Raw genomic sequence first — 26731 nt, forward strand, 5'->3', positions numbered from 1 at the left:
ATCGGTTAGTGTCGCCACCAAATCAAGATGCTGTTTATCTGCAGGACACAATTGGGGCATTTATTGTAGAAACAATGAATTAGGATGTTGCATACAGTACCAGACATGGAATGAATGCTCCGTGTCAGGCAATGAAGAGTAGGATATTAGCAGATGTTAGGGATGTGGAGCAAGTGGAACATAATGTTTCCCCTTTATAGGCCTCAAGTAAAAATACTTCTTGGTTAAGGAGTACATTTGTGAGCACCATGCTATAAACGTTTATATTTCTATGGTACCCTTTTTAAAGAAGAATTCACCAAGCAAATGCAAGTTCCAAATTATGATGAAAACATATCCACCACATGGTGGATTACTTTAGAGAAAAAGACTGAGGGGCTTATGCAGAGAGCATAGATAATGAAATAGCGCCATCTTCTGGCGAAAAAATTGCCAGAAATCCTGAAACTCGGAAGAAAATGGCGCGATTTTTAAAAGTGCCCTAAAAAAATTTCTGAGGTTTAAAACTCGGCAAACTCGTGGCGAGTACCTGGAACGCGCCATGCTATTTTAGCGTGCAATGCAAGAAGGACCGAAGCGCTGGAACGCGCCATTCTGCCCTTTACTTTGGCGTGTTCCAGGTAGCCAGGAAAACTTGGCTATTTTACTACCATCTGCTAAAAGAAGGTAACGGCGCTTTCTGCATACGGCCATAATATATCCCAAATTTGTGGATATTTCATTGCCGTTTTCCCTGTTAATCTCGATCCTCTCTGCATAAGCCCCTGAGTATTTTCTTTTTAATAATATGTAAATGAGTACAAAAATATGTACAAATATAGTTAGAGCCGTTATAAAGAGTTTCAGACAGGCTTTTCATCCTAAAGGCTGTTAAATTAGCATGGTGTTGCTGCCCAGGTAAATGAAACTGGAATGTACTGTCTGCGGAGATAGTGGTGGCGAAGTTTAGTAAAACACAGACTGTAATATAGCATTCCAGGAGAAGATATGATTGCCACCTACTGGAGTAAAAAAAGGAATGTCTCCTGTTAAACAATGTAGGCCAACTATCCCTTACCTTTTGGCTACTTCATCAGGGTATGAATTGCTGTCTAATATAGTGCGTGTGCTACCGTGCGCGCGTCAATTATAATTCGCTGTGTTAGCCAGACGTTTCTATACTAGGGACGCGCGCACGCACAGCTGTGAGCGGTGGCACAGCAGACCAGGGAAATTACAATAAAATTTCGCGCTGCTTCCGTGTCGCGAGCCAATCACAGCATGGCCTAACGCTGTGATGTTAGTCACGTCCCCTAACCACACGCGTCACCGAATGCAGCTTACCAATTAAACGCGCCCGCACGCGTAGCAGCAAGAACTATAAAACAAGCCTAAGACGTGCTGACAAGCATTGCAAACAGCACTGATGTCATTTAGCCTGTACAAGCCACACCGTTATTTCTTCTACTCAGAACTGCAGAGGAAATAAATAACTTGCATTTAAACAAATAAAATGAAAGATTTGTCAAGATTTGATTGTTTATAAGAAAATGTGATAATTGGGCAAGCATTTACATGGGGTGTTTCCATGTTTCATCTGTATTTTACTTTTTCCCCCTAAAGTTCTGTCACTAGAAAATGTGTTAATGTCCTAATTAATCCTTTTGCTGCAGTGCAATGCGTAATATGTAGCATAACAGTAGCATCATTGTTGTTACAAGTGTAAATGATCGTGTAGACAATTTGTATGGACATTCTCATAGTACTATGCAATTGTATATAGATGGGACTTGAGGCTCTCCGACATGACTACATTCGAAAGGCGGAGTACCCGTTCAGCTCAGAACAAAAGTGGATGGCGGTCAGATGTGTACACAGAACCCAGCAGGTATGTGTATGTTAACATTTACAACAAGAGGTCATGGTCTGACCTTGAGATGGTGTAAGAACCAGGGTAATTTTGGGAAGCCGGTAATTATTTGGAAGGAAAAGAGATAATTTGAGAAAAAGTAGCTAAGGCCTCGGCCATAGTGCAAGATACGGAGCGAGCTACATAGCTCGCGCTACAAACAAACGTGTGTATTCCAAAGCGCATGGCCATAGTGAGCGCGAGCTTGCACGTGCACGAGAGATGCAAGGATACCAAAAGCAGAGGAGACAAACTTGTTTGCTACTGCAGCGAGACAGCCTGGTCATGTGAGCGGCTAACAGCCAATGAAAATGTACTAAGCTATTCTGCCTGGATACTGTTCAAATTACTTTTTGTCAGTTGAGGTGTGCTTGCTGTGAGAATATGGACTATTCCCTGACCCTTTTTGTCACACTCGGACGACTTTATCATTTATTTATCATTCATCATTTATTTGATAAAGTCGCCCGAGTGTGACGAAACGCGCCAGGGTACGCAATTGCGACATTACGTCATCATGCAAGTGCACGCTTTACGGCCGGAGCGTGCATGGAGCTGGATTGAGACTGCGCTACTCGTAGACTGCATTCTAAGTAGACACACGGAGTACTTTCTGCGGAGTTGTCAGAGGATGAACCTGTACTGGTGATCCGGACAGAAATATCGATCAGGACTGTTGGTGTGATCCAGGATGGTGTATACCTCGTTGGCGGTGATTATCACATAACGCTTGATTTATGAATACCTTTCTGAGTGTCCCTAATCCCTTTTTAATATTAAATGTACTTTTTTATGCTATGGGGCGTGCGCTCTCTGTCTCTTCGTTTCTATATATATAACACAGGACTGAAGCAGGGGGTTTACGAAGCTGAATCCTATTAATTTCAGCTCTGGGGTCCCCCTGCTTCCAGATAACTCTAAAAGAGGTACTGGCATCTCTGCTTTGTATATCTGTGTCACGTGGGCCAATAGGAAGCAGCACTGGAGGACGCCACGGCTTCCTATTGGCCCGCAGTGTGTGGGACCTTTGAAAAGCGCCCATAATGTGAACCCTGCTGCCCAGCCGGTGTGGCTACTGGCACCCCTTACGGAGGCAAGTATCTCCGGAAGCAGGAGGTCCCCAGACCCGACATGAATGAGCTTCAGATCCGGACCCACTGCTTCAATCCTGTGTTTTAAAAAAAAAATCAAAATGTAAAAAAACAAAAGCGCTTGGATTGCCTCTTTAAGAGACAGAGCAGCACATGGTAGCTTGATTGAGGCACATTATTTTAAAGATGTACAAGTATAGCATTTTACATTTTCACTTCGATCTTATCCCTGACACAGCCACTGAACTTGTACCCTCCTAACCTTTCTACAGAAGCATCCTTAATTAGGATTTCTGTTGAGTAAATAATGAAGGGTGTGACATGTAGACTAAAAGTACAGTTATTGGGGCTTTTGGGCATACAGTATGTGGAGTGTGAGCTTCATAAATAATGTTATACAGTCTTATTATTGTAATTTTGTTCTGTAGGATAAACCAGAGATTTGCTTTATGAAAGGTGCTTATGAGCAAGTTATTCGATATTGCACCACGTACATCAGCAAGGGACAGATGTTGCCTCTCACTCAACAGCAAAGGGAGCTGTATCATCAAGAGACGGCATATATGGGCACTGCAGGACTCCGGGGTAAGGATATTTAGTTTGTTGTCCAGTTTGGAACAAACAGTACATAGAAACTTTAGGGAAGTAATGGCATTTAGCAAAACTGAATGGAAGTTAATGTGTACTTAAAGAGTTAAGATTAGGGGAAGATGCAGCAACGAGTATCCGAACACTTGCTTGGGAAAATCTGGGGCAATCTCCCAGTAAGGCTGCAACATTTCTGTGACATTTCTGCAGACGGGCCATTAGTCTGTCTGCAGAAATGTCACAGAAATGTTGCAGCATTACTGGGAGATTGCCCCAGATTTTCCCAAGCAAGTGTTCGGATACGCGTGGCGGCATCAGTACGAATGCCAGACAGGAAGCCGTCTGCGGTTTTCCAGTATGAGGCAAATGGACAGGTTTGACTGGTCCTATCGACCTCATCAGCCCTAGTTTTTGCATATTTCATAGTTCTCCTTTCTTTCTTTTCTTACAGTTATTGCTTTGGCTTCTGGTCCAGAGTTGGGACAGCTAACTTTTCTGGGTCTGGTGGGAATGATGGATCCCCCACGGACAGGTGTGAAGGAAGCGGTCACTACACTGATTCGCTCTGGAGTTGCCATTAAAATGATCACTGGAGACTCGCAGGAGACAGCTGTTGCCATCGGTATGAATAAACGACAACATTATTTTTTTGTTTTTTTTACCAGTAGGGCTAAGACTGCAATCTGTACAGGGAATAAATTGTACCATTTGTAGATAAAAGCTAATAGAAGACTGGGAGAAAGGTATCCCTTATGGTCAAAATATATTCGCATGTGTTCTCTTAGCAGTAATCTGATTAAGTAGGAAGCAGCACTTTTCGGGGAGAATGACCTCTCTTCTTGAAGCGAGAACATAATAGAATAAGGTCATTGTGAAGATTAAATTATGTGGAAACATTTATTGGAAGTGCTTAATGTATTGAGTGTTCCCACATGACTTGGCTCGCATGCCATGACTGATTAGCTGACTTGTGTAGTTATTTGAGCTGACCTACTAATATATTGGGACACATTATACTTCTTTTGCACATGTGATTGGCTTGCCCTTGCTAGTTAACGTGTGTGTATATAGGTGTATATATGTGTGTATATGTATATATAGTGTATATGTATGTGTATATATATATTTGCACCATGGAAATGTTTTTTGCACTTATGTTTTAGGAGGCATATTTATACTGTATATAGACAGCGCAACTTGTATCTCATTCCATATGCTATTTTTTCTTTCTTTCTGTAGCTAGTCGCCTTGGCTTCTATTCCAAAGGTTTACAGTCTCTCTCTGGGGAAGAGGTAGATACCATGGACATTAAGCAACTTTCCCAAATGGTACCGAAGGTCAGTAAATCTATCTAAATGCCTAAACAACAAGCTGCTGTAAGATATAGAATTTGATTCCAGAAGCAGCATCTCAGATTCTGATTGCTATCCCATTTCTTGAAAACACATTTGCTGCTCTCTCTGGCAATATCCGGTATCGTTCTATGGTTCTAATCCCACAAAGCTAATTTTACAACGATTTTATTTTTAGATTCTGTAGCAGTTAAAAAGTTAAATCCGCATAAACACTCCTAAAAAGAGCTTGCTGGGGTTCTGTGTGTTTGTAAACACTCATGTCCAGATTAATTAAACCACGAGTGGTGAATAGCAGTAAAGGTAATTTGGCTAAAGTGTGAGATGGCATATAGTCATTTAATGTTTCCATGTTATTGAAATAGAAATGCTTAATTGAAGGATTGGCTCAGTGAGTAAAGGAACAAACTGTAAATAATGACACTGGTTGAAATCCAGGTGTTGGCTCCTTGTGACCTTAGAGTGACTTGCCTATCTCTCTGTGCCTCATACACCAGAGTTTAGATTGTAAACTGTATAAGCCAGTTTCTCACTGTAGCAGCAAAATGTTATATACCGTGTTGCTTACACTGTCAACACTTTATTGGAAAATAATATTAGGAAGGCGGGAGGTTCCGAATGCTGATTGGTAGAGAGCTCAAAAAGAGATGCAATGGATGTGACAGAGGCGTGAAAGGTAGAGGGAGGCACATTTTCCACCTAAATTCAAATCTGCCGTGGATTGGCCAGTTCCATTGAGCCAAGGATCAGTCTCAATAAGGCTGATTCATTTGTTGTATTTCCCTATTACTGACAATCCGTCCGATAAATTTGGAATCTGAACCTGCAAACTGAATTATAATAGGGGAGGGAGCAGTATATAAATAGTGGTGCAGCCTTCAGATGAAGACATTATGTTGCAGGCACGGCAGGGTTTAGCTGTGGTTTGGTTAGGGCTGCCGGTGCTGTTGTATATATTTTTTTTTAATTCAGAAAATTCGAGCCCCATGGTTAGATTTGAAAGCATCTGAGCGGACTCAAGTGGATAAAATCTGACATCCGATTTCAGCTTGCAGAGGGGATTTGGCCTGAACAGCCCAGGAAACTCTGCGTATCGGATTCAGACAGGTTTGCCCATTTCTGAGAGTAGAGATGTGTTTCTAAGAGAAATGTGTGTGGACAACAGGAACCTTGCTTACAAATTAGGATGACTCTTCTCATTGGTATGCGATTCGGGGATTCTCCCTGAAGGAGCAGCACCAGGATACCCAACAAGACTTGTTTATACGCCTCAGAGACTGGACCATATAAACCTTTCTCTCTCTTTTTTTTTTTTTTTTAATAAACATCTGGTTTGATCCTCAAATAACTTTTGGGTCTGAGTGTTCTCCTGGACTCGTCTGATTTTTTTTTTAACATACATACAGTATTTATATTGTGTGTCATTAATAATAGCATAATATAATATATATTGGATTTTTGATTGCTATTAAAGCTTTGGCTGCTTGTTTGAGCACATAGTGGAATTTGTTTCATTCTCTCCGTGTGACAATAAATGTTTACACAGTATTCTTTAACTGCATCAGTTCTTGACATCTCTGGTTGCGTCTTTTTTCTTTCCCTTACAGGTGTCAGTGTTTTACAGATCCAGTGCCAGGAACAAATTAAAAATTGTAAAGGTAAAGAATTTTAGTTGTCATTAGTGCTATATGTAAAACGAGTTTAGAGGAACATTAGGCATGTTAGTCTCAAACTATATTCTTTGACATACATTGCATGGTGTCATGTAGGTTTACTTTTAGAGAAAGCAGTGTGGAGCGAACTTCTCTAGAATTGTCATTGTGAGTTTGTTTACATATCAGGAAGACCGATTGGAGCTAAATAGATATTCCTTTTGGAGTATTTGTTGTATGGAGACAAAGTTTGTCATAAAAACACACACAAGTATGTCTGAAAAATGGACCTGTACCATCATAGTAATTATGTTGTTTTAGATTTACTTAGCTAATTGAGATCTTTTAACCAACACTTTTTTGTTTTCATTTTAGTACACTGCTTCTCTTGGCATTGAAGTTTGTTAGGGAAGCCAACAGAATAGGTTACATACATTACTGTACCTTTTAAAAGACACTGCAATTTGCACAGAAATTGTGCAGAATCTATTTGGTTTGCCATACTAGAGAGCTCATATTGAATGCAAATATAGGCGAATCAGCGGAATGACTGCTTGCTTTCTGGTACTCTGGTGAACTCTTTGTAGATACATTCCACCCGTACCAGCAGATTGTAAGCTCCTCGGCGGCAGTGGCCTGTATCTATTTTATCATGCGTAAATTGATGTTTGTTACCCCCTCTAGTCCCCACTGGACTGTGCAGTGAAACATGTTGGCACATTTTAAATCATGTTTCTATGTATATTTATTTTTTAAGAATTAATCTATATATATTCCTAGTCTATTTTTCACTTGGGTCTCTTGCAGTAATTCATTTTTTTTTAAATAAATATTGCATATTTATTGCATGTACACATATTCCCAGCTAGCTCAAACTCCCACACCCACCACATCATGAATATATATTTGTCAAAGAGTGCTACTGAGCGTGGCAAATGTATAAAACAAAAGACAGGGGTGCCTAATGCTACATCCAATTGACAAAACAAATAAAGTAATACGTATAAAGTTTAATTACTTTACTTTATATGTTTTGTCAATTGGATGTAGCATTGGGCACCCCTGTCTTTTGTTGTTTACTGCATGTACAGTACTTGCTTTACCACTTAATCTCCTCAGACTACTGATTAAATAAGCAATAAGTAACCTAAGGAATTGTAATTGTAATTATTTCACACAGGAAAAAGTAATCAAGATACTAAAATGTTAAATTGCACAATGAAATGGAAGTTAAAGCTAAAATATTAACATTCAAACTATATTGATACAGTAAGATCCCTACTGAAGTTGCCTAAAATCCGCAAGAAAAAGAAAATACACGGTTTATGATCCCTTCTGGCTGTAACAAGCAAACCGTAGACGTATCACGTGAATGTTATAACGAAGGCCCACATTTGCATTTCAAGGGTTTTTCAAAATAATACCTTTTTTGTTGGAATACTTCCTCATCTTAATGAATAAAGCCCATTCCTATATTTAAATTTTTTTGTGTGTGTAAATGTACTTGCGGTAAATAGCAGTGCAGTGTTTGTTCAGATGAGATATACATAGTAAAATGTATATTGTTGTTTTCGGCAGCATTTGTACATAAAAAGATGTATATTTAATTGAATACCTTTTTAGGGGACCAATACAGGGACCTCAACCTGTGTATGTATTTTTTTTTTTATTTACACACCAATATACTGTATGCAGCACTTTACAAAAGAGGCAATACACTACAGGAATGATAATACAATAAGTGCAACCTACAATCAGGAAATAGGAAAGTCAATCCTTGTCCTGGAAAGATTACAATCTAAGTGGTATGTTAGGATACTAAGGCTGCACTTATAGTGCCTGGAGACGCGACGTCGCTCCGAAACAAATACATTAACTCCGTCGCAAGCACTTATAGTAAGCGCGACGGAGCAATGTCGCGGCCAAATATTTTGAAGCCGGGCCTATTTGATTTTTTTGAGAGACCATTGCCACATGTGACTGTCTCTAAACCAATCAAAGACCGTGGCCCACCCCCTTTCGTGTCGTCACTGGCCTTGTCACTTCAAATCAAATTATAACTTTCGCTGGTGGTGATGGGTGACGTTATCGGTCGCGTCGCCAGCACTATAAGCGCGGCCTTAGAGAAGGCTTGTCCATAGCGGTGCTTGACCATGATGGTAAGAAAATGAGACACTGGGTGGGGGCAGTCGCGTTCAGTTCAAGCTATTGGAATGCTTCTTTCAGACAGTGGATTTGACCTAAAGGTGGGTAAAGACGGAGAAAGTTGCGAGGCAGGGAGGCCTGTTAGCAGTAAATTACACATATCCAGATTGGAGAGGATAAGGGTATGCATCAACGTTTTAGCAGTAGTGTCTAATTGGAAAGGGCGCATCTTGCAAATGTTACGCAGGAAGAATTAACCGGTTTTAGCCAGGACATGAATTTGGGTAAACTAGAGGGATTGAAATGTTACAGCTTGGCATCATGCTTTGATAACGGGATGGATGGTGTAATAAAAATAGGGGATATTATATCAAGTTTAGGAGGAAAAATGAGGGGCCCAGTTTTAGACATGTTAAGTTTGAGGTAGCGGCGTGCCATCCAAGAGTATATGGCTAAGAGGCAGTCCGATTTGGGATTGGAGTGCAGGTGTGAGGTTAGGTGTGGATAGCTATATCTATGTATCATTTGCGTAGAGGTGGTACTTAAAGCCAGCGGAGTTGATGAGGTCACTAAATGGTGTATAGAGTGAGAATGAGAGGAGCAAGAACAGAGACCTAAGGTATGATCAACAGGGGATGGAGGGTCAGCTGAGCAAATGACACGGGAAAGGAGCAGTGGGGGGGAGAGGTAATGGAAGAACAAAGATAAAGCTATGAGTGTAATAAACAGTATTGAAAGCCACAAAGAGATCAAGTAGGATAAGCAGGGAATAATTACCTTTTTGATCTTTCTTTACGTAGATCTACATACATCTATACAACGGTATCACTACATACAATGACTACATTTTCTTCAGGATCAATAAGGCTTCTAGAACTTTAAACTGCATACTGTGTGTGAAAAGATGGAACAAATTAGTGCCCATTTTCATATATGCCAGTATCCTCCCGAATAGACCTAATATTTACTTTCCTTTGGCCTGACTGGACCTGTAGCACAGAGCAGAGTGGTGCTTAGCTTATTCCTGTAGCCTATATGCAGGGTTTGCCAACTCCAGTCCTCAAGGGCCACCAGCAGGTCAGGTTTTAAGGCTATCCCTGATTCAGCACAGGTGGCTCAGTCAAAATGATTGAGCCACTGAGTGAGCCAGCTGTGTTGAAGCAGGGATAACCCCAATACCTGGCCTGTTGGTGGCTCTTGAGGACTGGAGTTGCACACTCCTGCAATATGGGGATATCTATATTAAGAGCTCATCCAGTGGCACCTGTGGTTATTGTCATTGTGCACCTCTTTCCTATCTGTAGTCTCTGCAGAATATCGGTGCCGTCGTTGCCATGACAGGCGATGGGGTGAATGATGCAGTGGCTCTGAAGGCTGCAGACATTGGAATCGCAATGGGTAAAACTGGAACGGATGTCTGTAAAGAAGCAGCCGACATGATCCTTGTGGAGGATGATTTTAATACAATAATGTGAGTCAAATGTAATGCAACTTGAAGACGTTCTAGTTAGCCAGATATAGGCACTCATAGGATGTAGGAATTTACATTATATGTCAACCAAAGCACTGTTGACTCAATATGGGTGAACTTACCAATACATTCCGTTCATTTTTGTAACAGTTCAAAAGATGGCAAACCGTTAATTGAAGTTTTTAACTGACCATTTGTAGTGAAATTGTCCAAAATACTCCTGTGCTGTTTTATTCAATTTAAAATATTGTTAACATTGTGTGCTGCGGTTACAACTTTTAACGTCATGTAATAGTGGTTTCCTACACTTGCATATAAACGTAAGGCATATATTTCTAGATCACTTCTTGTAACCTTGTTAGCTTCTGATACCCTAAAACAGTGCTATTCTACAAGGGTTGCTAGGCACTGTTTGGTTCCCCGGGCATCCCGAAAAGGTTCTCTGCAATTTTCAGGTCATTAGAAAATTGTACCAAATACAGAAGACTTTACTTACAATGCATCTGATCTCCGACGCGCTATTATAGAGGGTTGGGGTTCCTTACAATGCATCTGATCTCCGACGCGCTATTATAGAGGGTTGGGGTTCCTTACAATGCATCTGATCTCCGACGTGCTATTGGAGAGGGTTGGGATGCCTCAGAATTTCACAATATTATCGTGCTCCTTAACCAACAAAGGTTGGAAACCACTGCCCTAGGTTGCAGAATGTTTGCCATAAATAGACTGTGACTTCACAGCAAATTCTTTTCCCAGTAATTTAAAAATAAATTGGTGACTTTGTATTAAATTCCCAAGTAGCATTTGCTCTCTGTAAAGGCAGAAGCACTTTCATTCTGACACTCACTTGCTCTTGAAGAGAAATTGTGTGTACCATAGGGAACCATTGACAGGTGATTGTGTGTGTGTGTGTGTGTGTGTGTGTGTGTGTGTGTGTGTGTGTGTGTGTGTGTGTGTGTGTGTGTGTGTGTGTGTACACATTATAGCTCTTGGGGATTATAACGGGTCCCTTAACTGTTCCTTTCGCACCAACCCATACTAATGGATTTTTGAATTAGTGGTGCTGTCTGTGACTCCCTATATCTAATGTCAGGTGATGGTTGTCACCCAAACTTTTTGGCAGTTTATTTTTGCTATAACATGGTCTTAAGAAGAAATCATTAATTTTTAATGCAAAGCCATTCCTGAAGTTGTATCAAAGAATGATGTCAAAAGAGTGGCATAGAGTAAAACATTGGCGTAAGACCTGTTTCTTGACAATTTGGTGTTGGCTACGTAAATGTACTTAAAACCTTAACTTTCTACTTTAAGAGAATATACTGACTTAGTATGTATATCTTGCATATGATGTCAGTGTCATATTTATTTGCAAATCATTTCCATAGTGATAGCAGCAGCCATCTGGACATTTTGCTCTTTTATCTAACTATTCCCAAGCTGGATCGGTGATAACATATGGGTGTTTAGAATAAGAACAATGACAAATAATGGAGACTGTTGAACAGGCTTTGTCTATTCCTTACATTAGATATTCTGCTGTAAAATGCTCATGCATATTTACATTATTACTTCCTACAACATCCCAATAGATGGCTTCTAGCTGTTTTATACTAAGGAACACCAAAATAGGGTAAAATAACCAAATACTTATAGCTTTGCATATGATAAATTGTAGCTGAAAGAAAATGACATGTTTTCTTAGCATAGTAATTCACTTTTTAACAGTGGAAGGAAAGTATGACTTGGTATGACTTGGTATGACTTGAAGTTGCCAGAGGCGTGTTCCTGAATATATTGTACTTAGGTTTCTAATCCTGAATAAGGTAAAATGATGCAGATCATATTCTTCATCTTGTTTATTTTTTTAACCCCTTGGCATTGCAGAGGTTTTGTATACAACACATTATTAGGATTTTAATCTAGGCTTCTGCATTTCATTGGAGGAACTGATGTATAGAAAAAAAACTTAACAGCCTGGGTTTTCCTCACAGAACATGTGCAAGCCCTGGGGTTGCATGATAAGTTCAGGCAGTCCTGACTTTTCTAATGGCTCAAAAGTTTAACTTGCTCTAAAGGATGGGAGATAATCACTAGGACAGGCGTAGCCTACATTTGATGATGTACAGTGTGGTCATTTACCCCGTGCAAAAGAGTATGTGTCTGTATTAATTTGAGTAAAACCTTTTGTTCGGTTTCTTCTCAGAGTATGTTTTCAAATCCACTTCCTTAGACCTGTAAGATGTGCTTGCTGATGATGACCAACAGGATGTCAAATGCTTTTAATTTCAGGTCTGCCATTGAAGAGGGAAAAGGAATTTACAACAACATTAAAAATTTTGTTCGCTTCCAGCTGAGCACGTAAGTATAAAGCTCGTCACATCAGCGTTCTAACTTCAGAACCATTGAACTGCTGAGGAGGTTCTTCTTGTTAGACCACTCATTCTCTATGTTGAGTTGTGAAATTTGCTTGTAGAAGACATACTTGCCATGTGTATGTCAGCAAGAAGACAATCGTCAAAAGAAAACCAACGATTCATGGCTTAGTTTTATATTCATTTGTTCTACCTACTGTACCGTAACAATTGTTACCAACTTAAGATCTTTTATTTGTTCCTTCACTTTTCTAAATATTTTAGTTGGGTCATTGCCTCTTATTTTCTGTGTACTGTACATCTGTTCTCTTATGGCATGAACCATATGCATTTTTTGTAGATCAGCTAATTTGAGAAGTAATTCATTACTATTGATTTAGGATTTCCATTGCCTTCCAAAGGCAGGTCTCCTGGTATAGGAAATGCCATATTCTGTCAGGGAGCAGTGTTGCAAAGGAGCCACAAACCAAGAGGTTACTTACCCATTGCTACAACACATCAGCCTATTGTATTGATCTTTGGAAATATTTCCTTCAACAGGAGTATAGCTGCATTGACTTTAATATCCCTTGCTACGTTAATGAACTTTCCTAATCCTCTCAACGCCATGCAGATTTTGTGGATTAATATCATTATGGATGGCCCCCCAGCCCAAAGGTAAAAATTCTATAAGCATCTTATATACATCATTTTGAAAGTTTGTTCCTTAAAATGTATTATGTAACAAATATTTTTGGGGGGAGATCCGCTTTAAATGGCTTATTTTCACTTTCATGGTCAAGATAAAACAAGCAATGCTGGTTATAGGGACAATCCCTTCTTGGGTTAGAGTGAATTTATGGCATTGACATGTATAATAGGTTAAATTAGGGGTGCTTAGATAAAAAGGGGCTCCTTGCTCAGCTGGTATATAAATGTAGTTTTAACATACGGTGCATAAACAGGATTGATATGAGAGATAGTCACAGGAAGGGAAAGTCTCTGTATGTCGCACTCGGATGTAACGTTGAATTGGTGATAGGTATATAAAAATGAACTTTTAATACATAGAATTAAAATGAAGTCAAATTAGAGAACAAAAACTTGACAGTGAATATATACAATGATGCAAACTAATTAAAAACTGTGTACAGAAACCAAGGGATAAAGTTTAACGATATCTGAGTGTGGTGTTCAGTAAAGTATACACCCCAAATCACAATGTGAATAGTACAGTATATACTAATGATAACCACTAGTATTGTAGATATCACCCACTCATAATTAAGTGGATAAAGCCCACTAGTGGAGTAGGTAAAGCTTAGCTCAATTAAAACAGTTTTAAATAATTATGGTCTCTGTCCTCTGATCGAAAGGTGTAAGAGTGACCCCCCTTTTTAACGATCTAGTAGAAGGATGTATATATAAGATGGCGAGAGTAACCATTATCACCAACTCAACGTTCAATAGTGTAGCAGATACTGGTTTCGTGTTAACTCTATTGGGAATAATACAGGCTCTAGATACAACGCTCTAATACTATCCACCTATACCAGCTGTCTATCGCAGATGTCTGGCTCTGTACCTCAATATATATGAAATTATATTCTATACATCAGCAGTTCTTTGGATAGCTAGGTGTATATCATTACACTACTATATCAGCCAACAGCTGACCTATATCTCGATACTGCTTACTCTCACCATCTTATATATACATCCTTCTACTAGATCGTTAAAAAGGGGGGTCACACTTACACCTTTCGATCAGAGGACAGAGACCATAATTATTTACTATTTTTACTCTTGTACCCCGGAACCCTGGCTGCAGTGGAAGCACTGCATGCTAAGAGATAATGGGGAAAAGCAGGGTTGCGGACCTGCCTGACATGTGTGAATGTGCTCACAAGTAATATTTGTATTTGCTGTACTATGGTACTGGAAGGTGACTTTATTTATTAGCTTTAAGATGGGATCTGAGTAGTACTGCAGAGTTGCATTTGTGGGGTGTGGATCTAAACCTGTTAGTATACATAGACCATTATTATAACACTTTGCAATAAAGAATCCACAAAAAAAGCTTTTGTAATAGAAAATAACAAAAGTACAGTAAGGTAAAAGTGATATTTAATGGTGAACTGATATTTAAAAAAAAAAATAATAAATTACGTTTTGAGCAACCCTCGGGTCCCTTTTTAAGACACGTTGGATCTCTGTACCATTTTCTATCTGTGTCTAAATAACCCATAATCTTACTGCTCACACTGGCAAGCTTCATTTATCTTTTAAACATTTAGCATTGCTAAAAGAACTAATAAAGTATGTTACAAGGTAACATATCACATTCTCAAATGAGTAAATCTATGAATGCCTTTTGTCCTTTCTTTCTCAGCCTTGGAGTGGAGCCGGTAGATACCGATGTCATTAGAAAGCCACCGAGAAATGTAAAGGACAGCATTCTGACCAAGAACCTGATTATCAAAATCCTGCTCTCTTCCATCATCATAGTGTGTGGAACACTGTTTGTCTTCTGGAGGGAGGTTTGTACTATACATATTGTGACGTCTCAGTCCCAGCGTCGGATCTTTTGTCCAGATCAAAAGGCAGGAAACACTGTACTTTCTAAGCAGGAGTTTATTTACAGGGTACAAAGCAGGTACAGGGTTAACTCATAACACAAAACAGAAACAAAAGACCTAACTCCTTCCAAGAGTACTGACTAATACTGCTTAGTCCCTAACTAATCGTGGGAGAACTAAACTCTTTCCCCACCTGCTGCAGGTCTCCTTTCAGTCTCTCACAGGGCTGTCTGTGTGTGCCTTCCCAGATCAGTTTAGCAGCAGCGTCTCTCACCATCTCTGTATAACTCTTAACAGTGTGTGTCTGGCAGCATGGGGGGGATCTCTATCACTTCCTGACTATACAGGCTAGGCTAATTAGCTCATTAACTCACAGCTGAACAGACCTTTCCAGAATGATTAACTCTATGAGAGCTGTAAAGTCCCACAACTGCCCCATTCTCGCCCTTAGAGGGCAGTGATGGCATCACAATATGTATAAGCAGTTGGTTGGTGTACGGTAAGTGTAAAGGCATTTATTATCGTTTGATTGTTAGCATTATTGGTGGGACTATTCCTGCGAATAGTAAGTCTAAAGTTTGTCTTTTTGACGTCTAAGGAAAACAGACTTTATTCTGCTCAATGTGCTTCTGAACTGCAATGGAAAAGGCGATTTCAATTGTTCTGCTAAATGTTTATATTTCTGTTTTTTTTTTTTTTTTTTTTGCCAGTTGCGGGATAATCTCATCACTCCCAGGGACACCACAATGACATTTACCTGCTTTGTGTTTTTTGACATGTTCAATGCTTTAAGTTCAAGGTCACAGGTAAGGAAGCATAACAAATCCCAACAATTAATATATTTCCTATTTCTCTGTAGTGAGTTAATTTTATTAAAAAACCTTCTTTAACAGAGTGGTGGCATCCAAGAAAAAAGGGTAGTTGCCTTTCTATAAATTCATAATCCTTGACTTTTCTTTTTAAAACACAGTTGGAAATATATACTGTAATTACCAGGGTTATTGGTTGAAAACTATTAATATAATAGTAATTTTTTTAAATTATTACTCAGTTTTTATTGGTGAATTTTACAACATTAACTGAAATAAAACATACGAAGAAGTACAATGGTATTGGGGGAATGACAGAAATAATAATGGGGTGGATATAAAAAAGGGGGAAGGTGGGAGCACATACATTTGTAATACAGTGGTATTTACATGTCAGTTCTTATAAATGACATTCACTGGTAGGGCCAACTCGTCCCGGGAAATTTGATTCTAAGGCAAGGGTTACAAATGGGCCTTTGATTTGTTGCCCGGGGGGGAGGGGGGGGCGACACCTCAAATGCCCTCATAAAAGGATTTTGAGCTGGTTGAGGCCTGGGATAGATATGTGAGCAAGCCATGGTTGCCATAATCTCTGGGATTTGGCATATGAGTAAATCGTTAACTAGACATGTCAATTTCACTATCTGGCAGCTAAACCAGATTTTGTTTGTAATTTTAGCTATGGTGGGTATGACTTTATGTATCCAGAGGGCTGATATCTCTATCCTTGTTGCTATTGTCACGTTTGAGATAAATGTATTCTAATAGTAATATTTTAATGCTAAATGTGTCTGGCACTATGGAGTATGGTGTATTTGCACTGCACTACCACGTATTCTGTTCTATATCACAAGGTAGAAAAGTGGAACAGTGAAGGGGTTTGTGTGTTTATATAGTTGATTCCTTTTTGCAAATGTTGATTAATATTTGATTTGGACAAAAATATGTAAACTTTGTTTTGAACTTTGATTTCTATTTTATTCTTTTACAGACTAAATCGGTCTTTGAAATAGGCCTGTGCAGCAACAAGATGTTCTGTTATGCAGTGCTTGGATCCATCATGGGACAGTTGCTGGTCATTTACTTCCCACCATTGCAGAAAGTTTTTCAGACTGAAAGTCTAAGTATACAAGGTATAAAATCCTTCCTCCCAGATTATTTTTACCAATCCATTACTACCCGTACAGTAGTGCTCAGTGGCAAGAGTGCTAGCTTTATTATGTCTGGTGCCACTATAACTTCTGTTATACTATATCTTCCTTTTTTTTTTTTTTAACTACCATTCTGTATATGACAGGGGTGGCATAGTGGGTAATATTTGCAGTATCTTTCCCGGGTAATTAAAAGTTCTTTGTGTACGGGTACCATATAAATATGTGCTATATAGTAAGAGCACTCGCGATGCTGAAGTTCACATGGCCACAGGTGCATGAACAGTGATATCCTTACGCAAAGGGGAATCGGCAAAATCCATGTAACACGAGATGAAGACCCTCCAGCGGTTTCAATGCAAAAAAACAATGAATTAATGAATGTTGATCATTTTTAATTAATAAATTGCTTTTTTTTGTATTGAGACAACTGGCGTGCCTTCATTTCTTGTTATATTATAGAAATCTCTCTTGCCCCCTCTATTAGAAAAATTATAAAGATAGATTTATTTAACACATCATGAGATACAAACAATAAAATGTGGGCAACTTATCGAGCCAAAAAAGAATCCTTTCTCAAGCTCAGGAGCTTGTATACATATGTATGTGTAAATTCTTCAACTACTAGCTAAGGTTTTGTCAAATAGTGGCACTTTGTTTATCTAAAAATGTTTTGAGAAGTTTCTCCAATTGAATTTTCAAAGCAATAAGAGATATAGAGATTGCAGTGTTACGGTGCAATGTCAGTAGGAGCAAGTAGTTCTTATAGAAGCTGGTCGTGTTCCTTAGGCCTCGTCCAGGGTGAGAGCGAGCATGCTCTCGCTCGAGCACCGTAACGTCAGACGCTGATTAAGCATGGGCGATTCCTGGCCATTTGAAATTTGTTGTGGGGTGGGGGTGGCCGTGACGTCCCAGAGCTGGTTTGACTTCATTGCGCGATTACTCTGGACCAACACATTGTTGCAATGTGTTTGATTGCGCTGAGTGTGTGCGTGCTCTGCTTTACCCTGGACGTGGCCATATGCACAATAGGTACTTTCTACTAAAACCAATCTTTCTACTTGTCATCTTTCAGATCTGCTGTTCTTAGTTGGACTTACATCTTCTGTGTGGATAGTGTCGGAAATCATAAAGAAGGTGGAGAGGAGCCACGAGGGGATTCAGAAGCGCAGTGGTTCCTCGTCTCTGTTTCTTGATGTATGATGCATATTGCATTCTTTTTTGTAATTACAAACTTGGGGAGTGGCGCTTTACTGAAAACTTTTTAAGTACTGTGAAAATCCAGAGGCTGGGAAAGCTGCTGAGGGCTTCTGACGAGCCCTTGTGTTATTTCTTCAGAGTGACTCACCTCCAAGGGGACACATCTTGGCGCAGTGAGGAGTTTGTAAAAGGTCATCTGAAAAGAACAATTGAAATGTACCATTTTAGGGACAAATATGAATCTTTAAGTGGACTTGGAAGTTTCTAAAGTGCGTGCGTGTGTGAGTGATAAAAAAGGACACGTGACTGGAAAAGGAGCAAAATATGTTGTGCATTTTCTTTGCCTTCTTTTGCCACCAAAATGTAACAAGCTTAGGTTTGAGCCTCTTGTGCAGTCAAACCGTATAATTTATGTACTGTAGGTAAATGTTTTTGTTTCTTTTATATTAACCTAATCTGTTTAATGGTGGGGTTTTGGTACTAAAATGAGATTACATTTTTTTCCCCCCGAAGTATGAATAGCATTCTAACTCTGGTTAAGATGGTGCCCCAGGCAAGTGCCATGTTTCAAATACCATATTTATTTTCTGTATCATGCATTGTATGACCTGCTAGGAAGTCCGCTACATTTAGTATCATTCCTGTGCACTGTCCCATCACAGTTCTAACTTTTCCCTTCGTGATTGGGTAGTCCTATATTGAAGTTTTGCCTAATTAGGCGTCATTGCACCCTGCTGGTGCTGTGTGAAAATGAAACAAAAATGACTTATTGCTGCATGTCCATTTTTGTGGTTATTCACGAACACACACTTAATGCGGTTAATTTTTAACATTACATAACTACTGTAGAAATCAATTAAACTGTTCAGATTGAGGTTTTGTTGAAGCAGTTGTTAATGCACTGTAATCTTTTTAAACTTGGATTGTTTTGGAACCAGATGCGTGTTTTCTTTTCCCCTTCACCTGTCTTGTACAGCTTGTCTATGAAATTAGAAAAATGTATCCTCTTTCACGGCTTTTGTCTGTAACATAAAGTTTCTTTGTACCACTTAATACTTTAATCATACCTCACGTGACTGTAACATATTTTTAAAAACGGATGTTATTGTATACATCCCGTATTTTATTTTTTCCTTTTAGCATCATCTTTTTTGAAATGTGTTAATCCTTGGCAGGTATTTTTGCCACTGGTAATAGCCGCCTGCATCTTCGTGTACAGTAGATGGATTGAGTCCTGGGAGTCTTATCTCTGCGGATTGTTCTGCAGTATCTAGTTCCTAAGAATCCTGCTCTTTGCTGAACAGCGTGGTGTTGGGTGGTGTTGAAAGCCGTATTACCCATCTCCGGAGCCACAGATTTAAGCTTTTTCAGCCCCGAACCCTGGAGATCGGAAGTCTCCATCACATGTTTTTTACATTTGTTTTTGCACACAACCATTTTTTTATTTTATTTTTTTTCCTGCACATACCAGCAACCTAATAATTGTCATTGAAGTGGTAAAGCATGTGTGTCTATTTCTACCTGTATAGTTAGGACACGGAAAATGCAGACAAACACAAAGCAGAGATTGACATGCTTTTTTTTTTTTTAAATTAAAGGATTAGAACTGTGGAGTTATGAGCCCAAAGCAAGATCCATGCACCCGAGCTACACGGTTGAGGTATCTTTCTTTTTAGAAATAGCAAAGATGTACATCCTGTGGTTTAAAAAATAAAGAGTTAGCTTTTAGGTTTCTCCAATAATAACTCTTCTGTGACATTTTTTTTTTTAAGGACGAATCATGAACATTTCAAATGTTTCACTGGGCGTAGAAATCGGATTAATTTGAATGTCACTTTAATTGATTTAGGATTCTTTTGTAATTTGATTTGCTGTTTTAATCTTCCTAAAATGTAGTTTCACTTAGTCTGTTCTAGTCAATGTCCATTTTTCGAAATGGGCTAATGTCGTTTCCCAAATTACATTTCTTCCGAACCAAGTGCTGTTTTTGTGTAAAACTGCTGTACTGTAGTTCTGCTTGAAGAGGAAAAGGGCTAAAGCAATATCCCTACAGTATGTAAAAAAAACAGAGCACATTTTGTTCATTCTTAAGCAGTGGCTCTCAGAACCAGCTATATTTTAGTTAGTGCGTACAAATGAGAAAAATCCTGTAAATTAAGAAGCCTTTATTAAGCATTTGTAAATGTTAACCCAAAGCAGAATATTATGCTTGCCTTTAGAGACAATGGCCCTTAGTCTTTATTCTTTAAACTGCGATGGCACCATTGACTTCAGTGGTGCTTTCTGTGCCAGTATCACCGTTTACAGAGCAACGGCTACTGATCAGATTCTTCCGGACATATTTCTGTCTTTATGGTTAAACGTTACTGATATTGTTTTTACATTTGACTGCAAATACAGAGCACCGAAAATGTGAAAACTGCTTTAGATTGTTCCTTCACCAACTAGAGATTTGCATTAAAGACTAGAAGGAGAAACACTGACGGGAAATTGCTGCTTAAAGGTTTCTGTAAATTTGGAATTCATCTGGACACAGCATTGTACACGCAGCTGCAATTCTACTTAATCAAAATATTTATAGCACTGGAAATTACTGTCTGTTTTTATTAAATTTGTTTTCATTAACTGTGGAGCACCTTTGTTTTTCAGCCGTCTTCATTATTTTAATCTCAAATTGATCACAAAACCTATACTAATTCAAGTGGTACTTTTCTATTGCTTTTCAGAAAATGAAATGCTGATTTGATATTGAATCTGTTGTGTTCTGTTCGAAGTGATATAAAAATGAATAAATATAGGCATTCCTTAAAAATAATTCAGATTTAATTATCTGTTAAATTACTTCATCAATGTTTCTGTTCCCAAAGGAAAGTCCTTTTGTAGCCAAAAAATGTTGATGTAAATTGTATTATTGAATCCTATTTTTATTTACATCTGTCTGTTATATTTTTTTTTAGATTGGTATTTTTAGAAGTGTCCTCGCATATAACTTAAACATTAAGCAGGTGAAATGCATTATTATGATAACAGAATGTACATTTTGTAATTTGACTTCTATAAATACTGTTTCCACATAATTGCATTATTTCCTAGTAGAAGCATGCCCTTGTTTCTCTTAATGTTAAGTGCAGTACAGGCAGTCCTCGTTTTACAACGAATGGCTTATCCAACGCTATGCAATGCATACCTATGTTCATTTTTACAACACCAAAACGGCTTATCCAATGCTTTTACGACACTTTGCAAAGTTGTTTGTGTATATATATATATATATATATATATATATTATACTATATAATATATTATATTTTTATATTATATATTATGTTATATATATATATATATATATATATATATAACAGTATATGCACTATATAATTTGTGTGTGCTGCATATCTTATTGTCTATGTAAAAGATTTTGTGTATTTTAGCATTAAAAATGCCTTCAGGCAGGATCGATTATTTTTTGGTGTCAGCTAGACTGGTCCCCCAGATCACCTACTCAGGGATACATGATATTTCATGGTCCGATCATGCACCAATTGAGCTGAGGTGCTCCCAGATCAAGCTGGTCAGCCCGGGAGCAAACTGGAAACTAAATGAGTCTTTATTAAAGATCCCAGAGACCGCGCAACAAATTAAAGCCGAGATCTCACAATTCTTTAAAGCTAACACCGGCAGTGCAGTGTGGAGTCCCACGTCACCTTGTGGGAGGCTCACAAGGCCACTATGCAAGGGGTCCTGATAAATATAGCAGCGGGTAAGAAAAAAAGCGAGGGAAGCTAAAACAAAATTACTAAGGGAGAGGCTCCATGAGCTCTCTATACAACATACCCAATCCGGCAACGCGGACACATTGAAGGAGTTGAAGGACATAAGAATAGAACTTAATCTCCTCCTCACCTCCCAGGCTGAGAAAGAACTGAGTTGGACAAAGAGGAATTTTTTTGAAAAATCGAACAAGCCAGATACCATGCTAGCTAGGAAAATGCGCAATAAACAACACAACTACACAATCCATGCGATTAAGACTAGAACGGGAGAGCTAACAGCCAATCCCAAACACATAGTCGAGGAGTTTAGAGCATACTATGCAAAGCTATACGATGGTCAGAAGGTTCGGCATAACGCTAAAACAAATAAGGCTTTAGGCGAATTTTTAGCCAAAGCGAAACTACCAAAACTGACAAGGTTGGAGCGGGAGTTCCTTGGTAAGGAGTTTACAGCGGAGGAACTAAAAGAGGTAGTTGTTAACCTTAAACCTGCTAAAGCTCCAGGCCCAGATGGATTTTCTAACTTGTATTATAAAAAATATATAGGAATCCTGTCCCCGCACTTGCTGAGGATGTTCAACCATATTCTAACAGGGGGCTCCTTCTCAGACATGATGTTGCAAGCGTCCATCTCAGTGATCCATAAACAGGGCAAAGATCCCACCAATTGTCCAAGCTATCGGCCAATATCTTTGATTAACTCAGATATTAAAATTTACTCCAAATTACTGGCCAATAGATTGTTCGATTCTGCCTAGGCTGATTCACCCAGATCAGGTTGGCTTCATCGCAGGTAGGCAAGCGGCCAATAATACTAGAAGAATAATTGATACTATAGATTACATAAATGCCAACAAGATCCCGGGAATGATTGTAAGCTTAGACGCAGAAAAAGCCTTTGACAGAATCGACTGGCCATACCTGGATGCCACGCTTGCAGCATTTGGAATGGGGGAAACGGTAATACGGGCAATCAAAGCGCTGTACACAAATCCAACTGCGCGGGTAATCCATCAAGGGTATCCATCAGACTCGCTGCAAATTAAAAGTGGTACAAGACCGGGCTGCCCACTTTCGCCACTGTTGTTCGCCCTATGCATGGAACCACTTGCAAACCACATTCGCAGTAATAAAGACATCACGGGAATCCACATACAGTCACAGGAGTACAAAACCGCGTTATACGCGGATGATGTTATCCTGACATTGTCAAAGCCCCTTGTCTCCCTACCCAACCTCTTTGACCTGGACAAATTCAACTCAGTTTCGGGGTTTAAGATCAACCAATCAAAATCGGAGGCGCTAAGCCTGAATCTCCCCAAAACTACCGAAAAACTAGTAGAGATTAACTTCAATCTGAATTGGCAACCCAAGATGATTAAATACCTGGGAGTTAATCTCACGAAGGAGGTTAAATCGCTATATAAGGCAAATTACCCCAAACTCTTACAATCTTTGAGAAGGGAGCTGAAGGAATGGGCGACGTTCGGTATGTCCTGGATTGGAAGAATTTATAGCGTAAAGATGAACCTTCTGCCTAGACTCATACCTTTTCCAGACACTCCCCATACCCATAGATAGATCGGATATAAGTGACTTGCAGGCTCAGATCTTTAAATTTATTTGGAACAATAGGAAAGCTAGGATACCAGCAACAATACTGATTAAACCTAAAACAGCAGGCGGACTGGTGGTACTTGCTTGTTCTCATATTACAGAGCGGCACAATTGAGCCAAATTATCCAATGGCACACAGATCCTGAACGCCGTAGATGGGTGAAGCTGGAGAGCGAGCTGTGTGCCCCATTGGACATTCAGAATCTGATTGGTACCCAAAACTTAGGTTAAAGAAAATCTCGAGACCGCTATCCTCAATAACTAACTCACTCTCGATTTGGGAAGCCACTAAATTTAAATGCGCCTTAACCAAGCGATACTCCCTGATGACACCACTATTCGGCAACCCAGATTTTGCTCCAGGGCTGGACGAGGGACACTTTATATTCTGGAAGCAGAAGGGATACAGGAGGTTGAGGGATCTGGAGGGCATAAACACTATTCAAACATTCACGCAAATTCAGGCCGACAAAGGCATCCCCAACACAGAATTTTTTAGATACCTCCAGATCCGGGCATTTTACACAAAATACAAGAACCGTCCTAAAGTGACGAATTTCGAATCGCTCTGTGCACGAGGGCACAACACCTCGGGACTTACATCTCGGTTGTACAGAGAGATAGTCGATCCTGGGGTCGGCCCCAACACACATCATGACTACATGACCCACTGGGAGAAAGACTTAGGGGAGACTTTAGAGGACGAGTACTGGACAGACATACTCGAGGCGACAGCAAAAACATCGATTTGTACGACGTTGAAGGAGAACTCATATAAGGTGTTAATGAGGTGGTATCTCACTCCAGTTAGATTATCAAAATTTGTCACGGGTTACTCCCCCTTGTGCCCTAGACAATGTGGAGAGCCCGGAGACCTGCTGCACATGCTGTGGTCTTGCCCTCGACTGCGCCCAATATGGGAACAGATTCAGAATTGGTTGGAGAGGATCTTGGGCCTCGAAATTCCTCTAGACCCTTGGCTATTTCTCCTAAATCGGCCACTGGAGGGCCTGTCGAGAGTGGGGAACAAATTGATCGCTCATTTTGCGACGGCTGTGAGATGGCAGCATTGTGGAAGCAAAATACAACCCCATCGTTAGAAAAGATTCGGAACAGAATTTGGTTCGTTTGCCAGATGGAGAAGTTGACTAGTTTGGTCAACGACACTGGCGCAAATTTCCAAAAAGTCTGGTTCCCCTGGCTGGCACAGACTGACATTACAGGGGTGAGCAATGCCACCATCTGGCTGTAATAATGGAAGGTGAGTTCTCCTTCGACGCGTTCCGGACGGTAACAGGGTGAGTGCAAGCCCCAGATACAGACCAGAGAGGTGACGTGGAAGGAACAGCCCAACACAGGGCTGCACAACACGAGCCGAAAGCTCCAAGGAGTTGCGAGAAGTTGTGGAATACGGGTCATTTTCTCTGTCCTGATATGGACTTAAAGCTAGACAAGGTCATATACAAACACCAACAAGATATCGTACAGTGATCTGAAATAGGGAAAGAATTCAATTCTCCTCACTTGTAAAGCTTTACACTCTTCTTCTCCTCCTTACATCTCAGCTCTAATTTCTCACTATACACCATCCCGACTCTTGCGTTCCACTCAAGGATATCTTCTCTCTACCCCTTTGTATCTAAAGCCCTCTCCTGCCTTAAACCTTTCTCACTGACTGCCCCACACCTCTGGAATGCCCTTCCCCTCAATACCCGACTAGCACCCTCTCTATCCACCTTTAAGACCCACATTAAAACACACTTGCTTAACGAAGCATATGAGTAGCACTGTGGCTAATACTATGCGCATGATACATAAAGCTTGGCCCCTTGCAGACACTCTTACCAGAATACTCTCCTACTGTCTCTGTATATCCTTCCTACCTACCAATTAGATTGTAAGCTCTTCGGAGCAGGGACTCCTCTTCCTAAATGTACATTTTTAAGTCTGAAGCACTTATTCCCATGATCTGTTATATGTATTATTTGTTATTTATATGATTGTCACGTGTATTACTGCTAGGAAGTGCTATTTACATTAATGGCGCTATATAAATAAAGACATATTACATTCAGACTTCAATTACGTACATTGCACATAGAGTTGAGACCGACCCACATTTTGAAAGTATTCTTTCCTAGGCAACTGTTGTTTTTGAAGGAGGGGGTTCCCGGAGCTGAATCGCTTGCTTCTCGAGATACGTACCTCTGTAGGAGCTACAGGTTGTCCTGGTTCCTAAATGGCCTGTGAGCCAATAGGAAGCCGTGGTTGATGTTTCTTCCTGTGGCACGTGAGAGATAAGCCTCCATTTTGTATCCCCGGTAGGGGGTTGGTATTGGGGCATCTTCAGAGGTAAGTATCTCAGGAACCAGAGGGTCCCTTGAGCTGAAATGAAAGCAGTTCAACTACAGACACCCCATACTTTCAATGTATTCCTATAAAAAGAAAAAAAAAAGGAAATATACCTTTAATCTAATGTTAACTGACTTCCTTAACCCCTTCAGTGCCATGGGAAATTGCTCCACAGTGGTTTTGCCATTGCCTGTTAGCCGTTGCCATTTTGTTCCTGGAATATTAGGGTTGGCATTTATTCACAGAATACATTTTTATGGCTAGAATCTGGATTGTTAGGATTTCTTAAAGGATCTCCATGCATTTCACTTGGGTCCCCTCTCCTTCGGCGTGGGAGCAGCAAGACACAGATGTGCCCAGACGCCTTGGTCTGCGGTGGCAGCCATCTAACTGTCCAGGCGGAAAAATGACCGTGGCAAACTTTCCCAGAACTCTCAGTTCAGAGGGGCTTTTCGACTGGAAAGTTAGGGCAACTTTATTGCAGTGATTACATGACTACAGGTATAAAGTACGCTTGCCAATATCAAAGATTTCCTCCTGTTTTGGTGATCCTGCAGCATTGCAAACTCTGGGGAGATAATTAGTGTCCCTCACACAAAGTCTTGGCTCTGTGCGCTTTAAATTTATAGTACATGGAAAGACACGGAAGCAGTCAAATAAATGTATAATCTTTAAAGTCGATATCTCGCTCTCTTCCACCACCCCCCCCCCC

The 26731-nt window shown here is 39.8% G+C and overlaps 1 protein-coding gene across 4 annotated transcripts in view; it reads left to right on the forward strand.

Moving 5' to 3' along the window:
* The window catches only part of ATP2C1 (ATPase secretory pathway Ca2+ transporting 1), a 133293-nt gene that overhangs the window by 105623 nt on the left and 939 nt on the right, over window positions 1–26731 (forward strand). For 2 of the 4 annotated variants that reach the window (XM_075587086.1, XM_075587087.1), the window contains exons 16-27: window positions 1763–1867; window positions 3408–3564; window positions 4019–4189; window positions 4807–4904; window positions 6527–6577; window positions 10021–10187; window positions 12477–12545; window positions 13100–13216; window positions 14931–15078; window positions 15828–15923; window positions 16918–17059; window positions 18153–21208. In XM_075587086.1, coding sequence (XP_075443201.1) covers window positions 1763–1867; window positions 3408–3564; window positions 4019–4189; window positions 4807–4904; window positions 6527–6577; window positions 10021–10187; window positions 12477–12545; window positions 13100–13216; window positions 14931–15078; window positions 15828–15923; window positions 16918–17059; window positions 18153–18280 — 1449 coding nt within the window. In that variant the 3' untranslated portion in view covers window positions 18281–21208. Of the gene's footprint in view, window positions 1–1762; window positions 1868–3407; window positions 3565–4018; window positions 4190–4806; window positions 4905–6526; window positions 6578–10020; window positions 10188–12476; window positions 12546–13099; window positions 13217–14930; window positions 15079–15827; window positions 15924–16917; window positions 17060–18152; window positions 21209–26731 lie in introns of those variants that run through there. The other 2 variants (XR_012799254.1, XM_075587085.1) reach the window with 2 other exon arrangements.

Source organism: Ascaphus truei, chromosome 2 (genome assembly GCF_040206685.1).
Source record: "Ascaphus truei isolate aAscTru1 chromosome 2, aAscTru1.hap1, whole genome shotgun sequence".
In the NCBI taxonomy this organism is placed as follows: domain Eukaryota; kingdom Metazoa; phylum Chordata; class Amphibia; order Anura; family Ascaphidae; genus Ascaphus; species Ascaphus truei.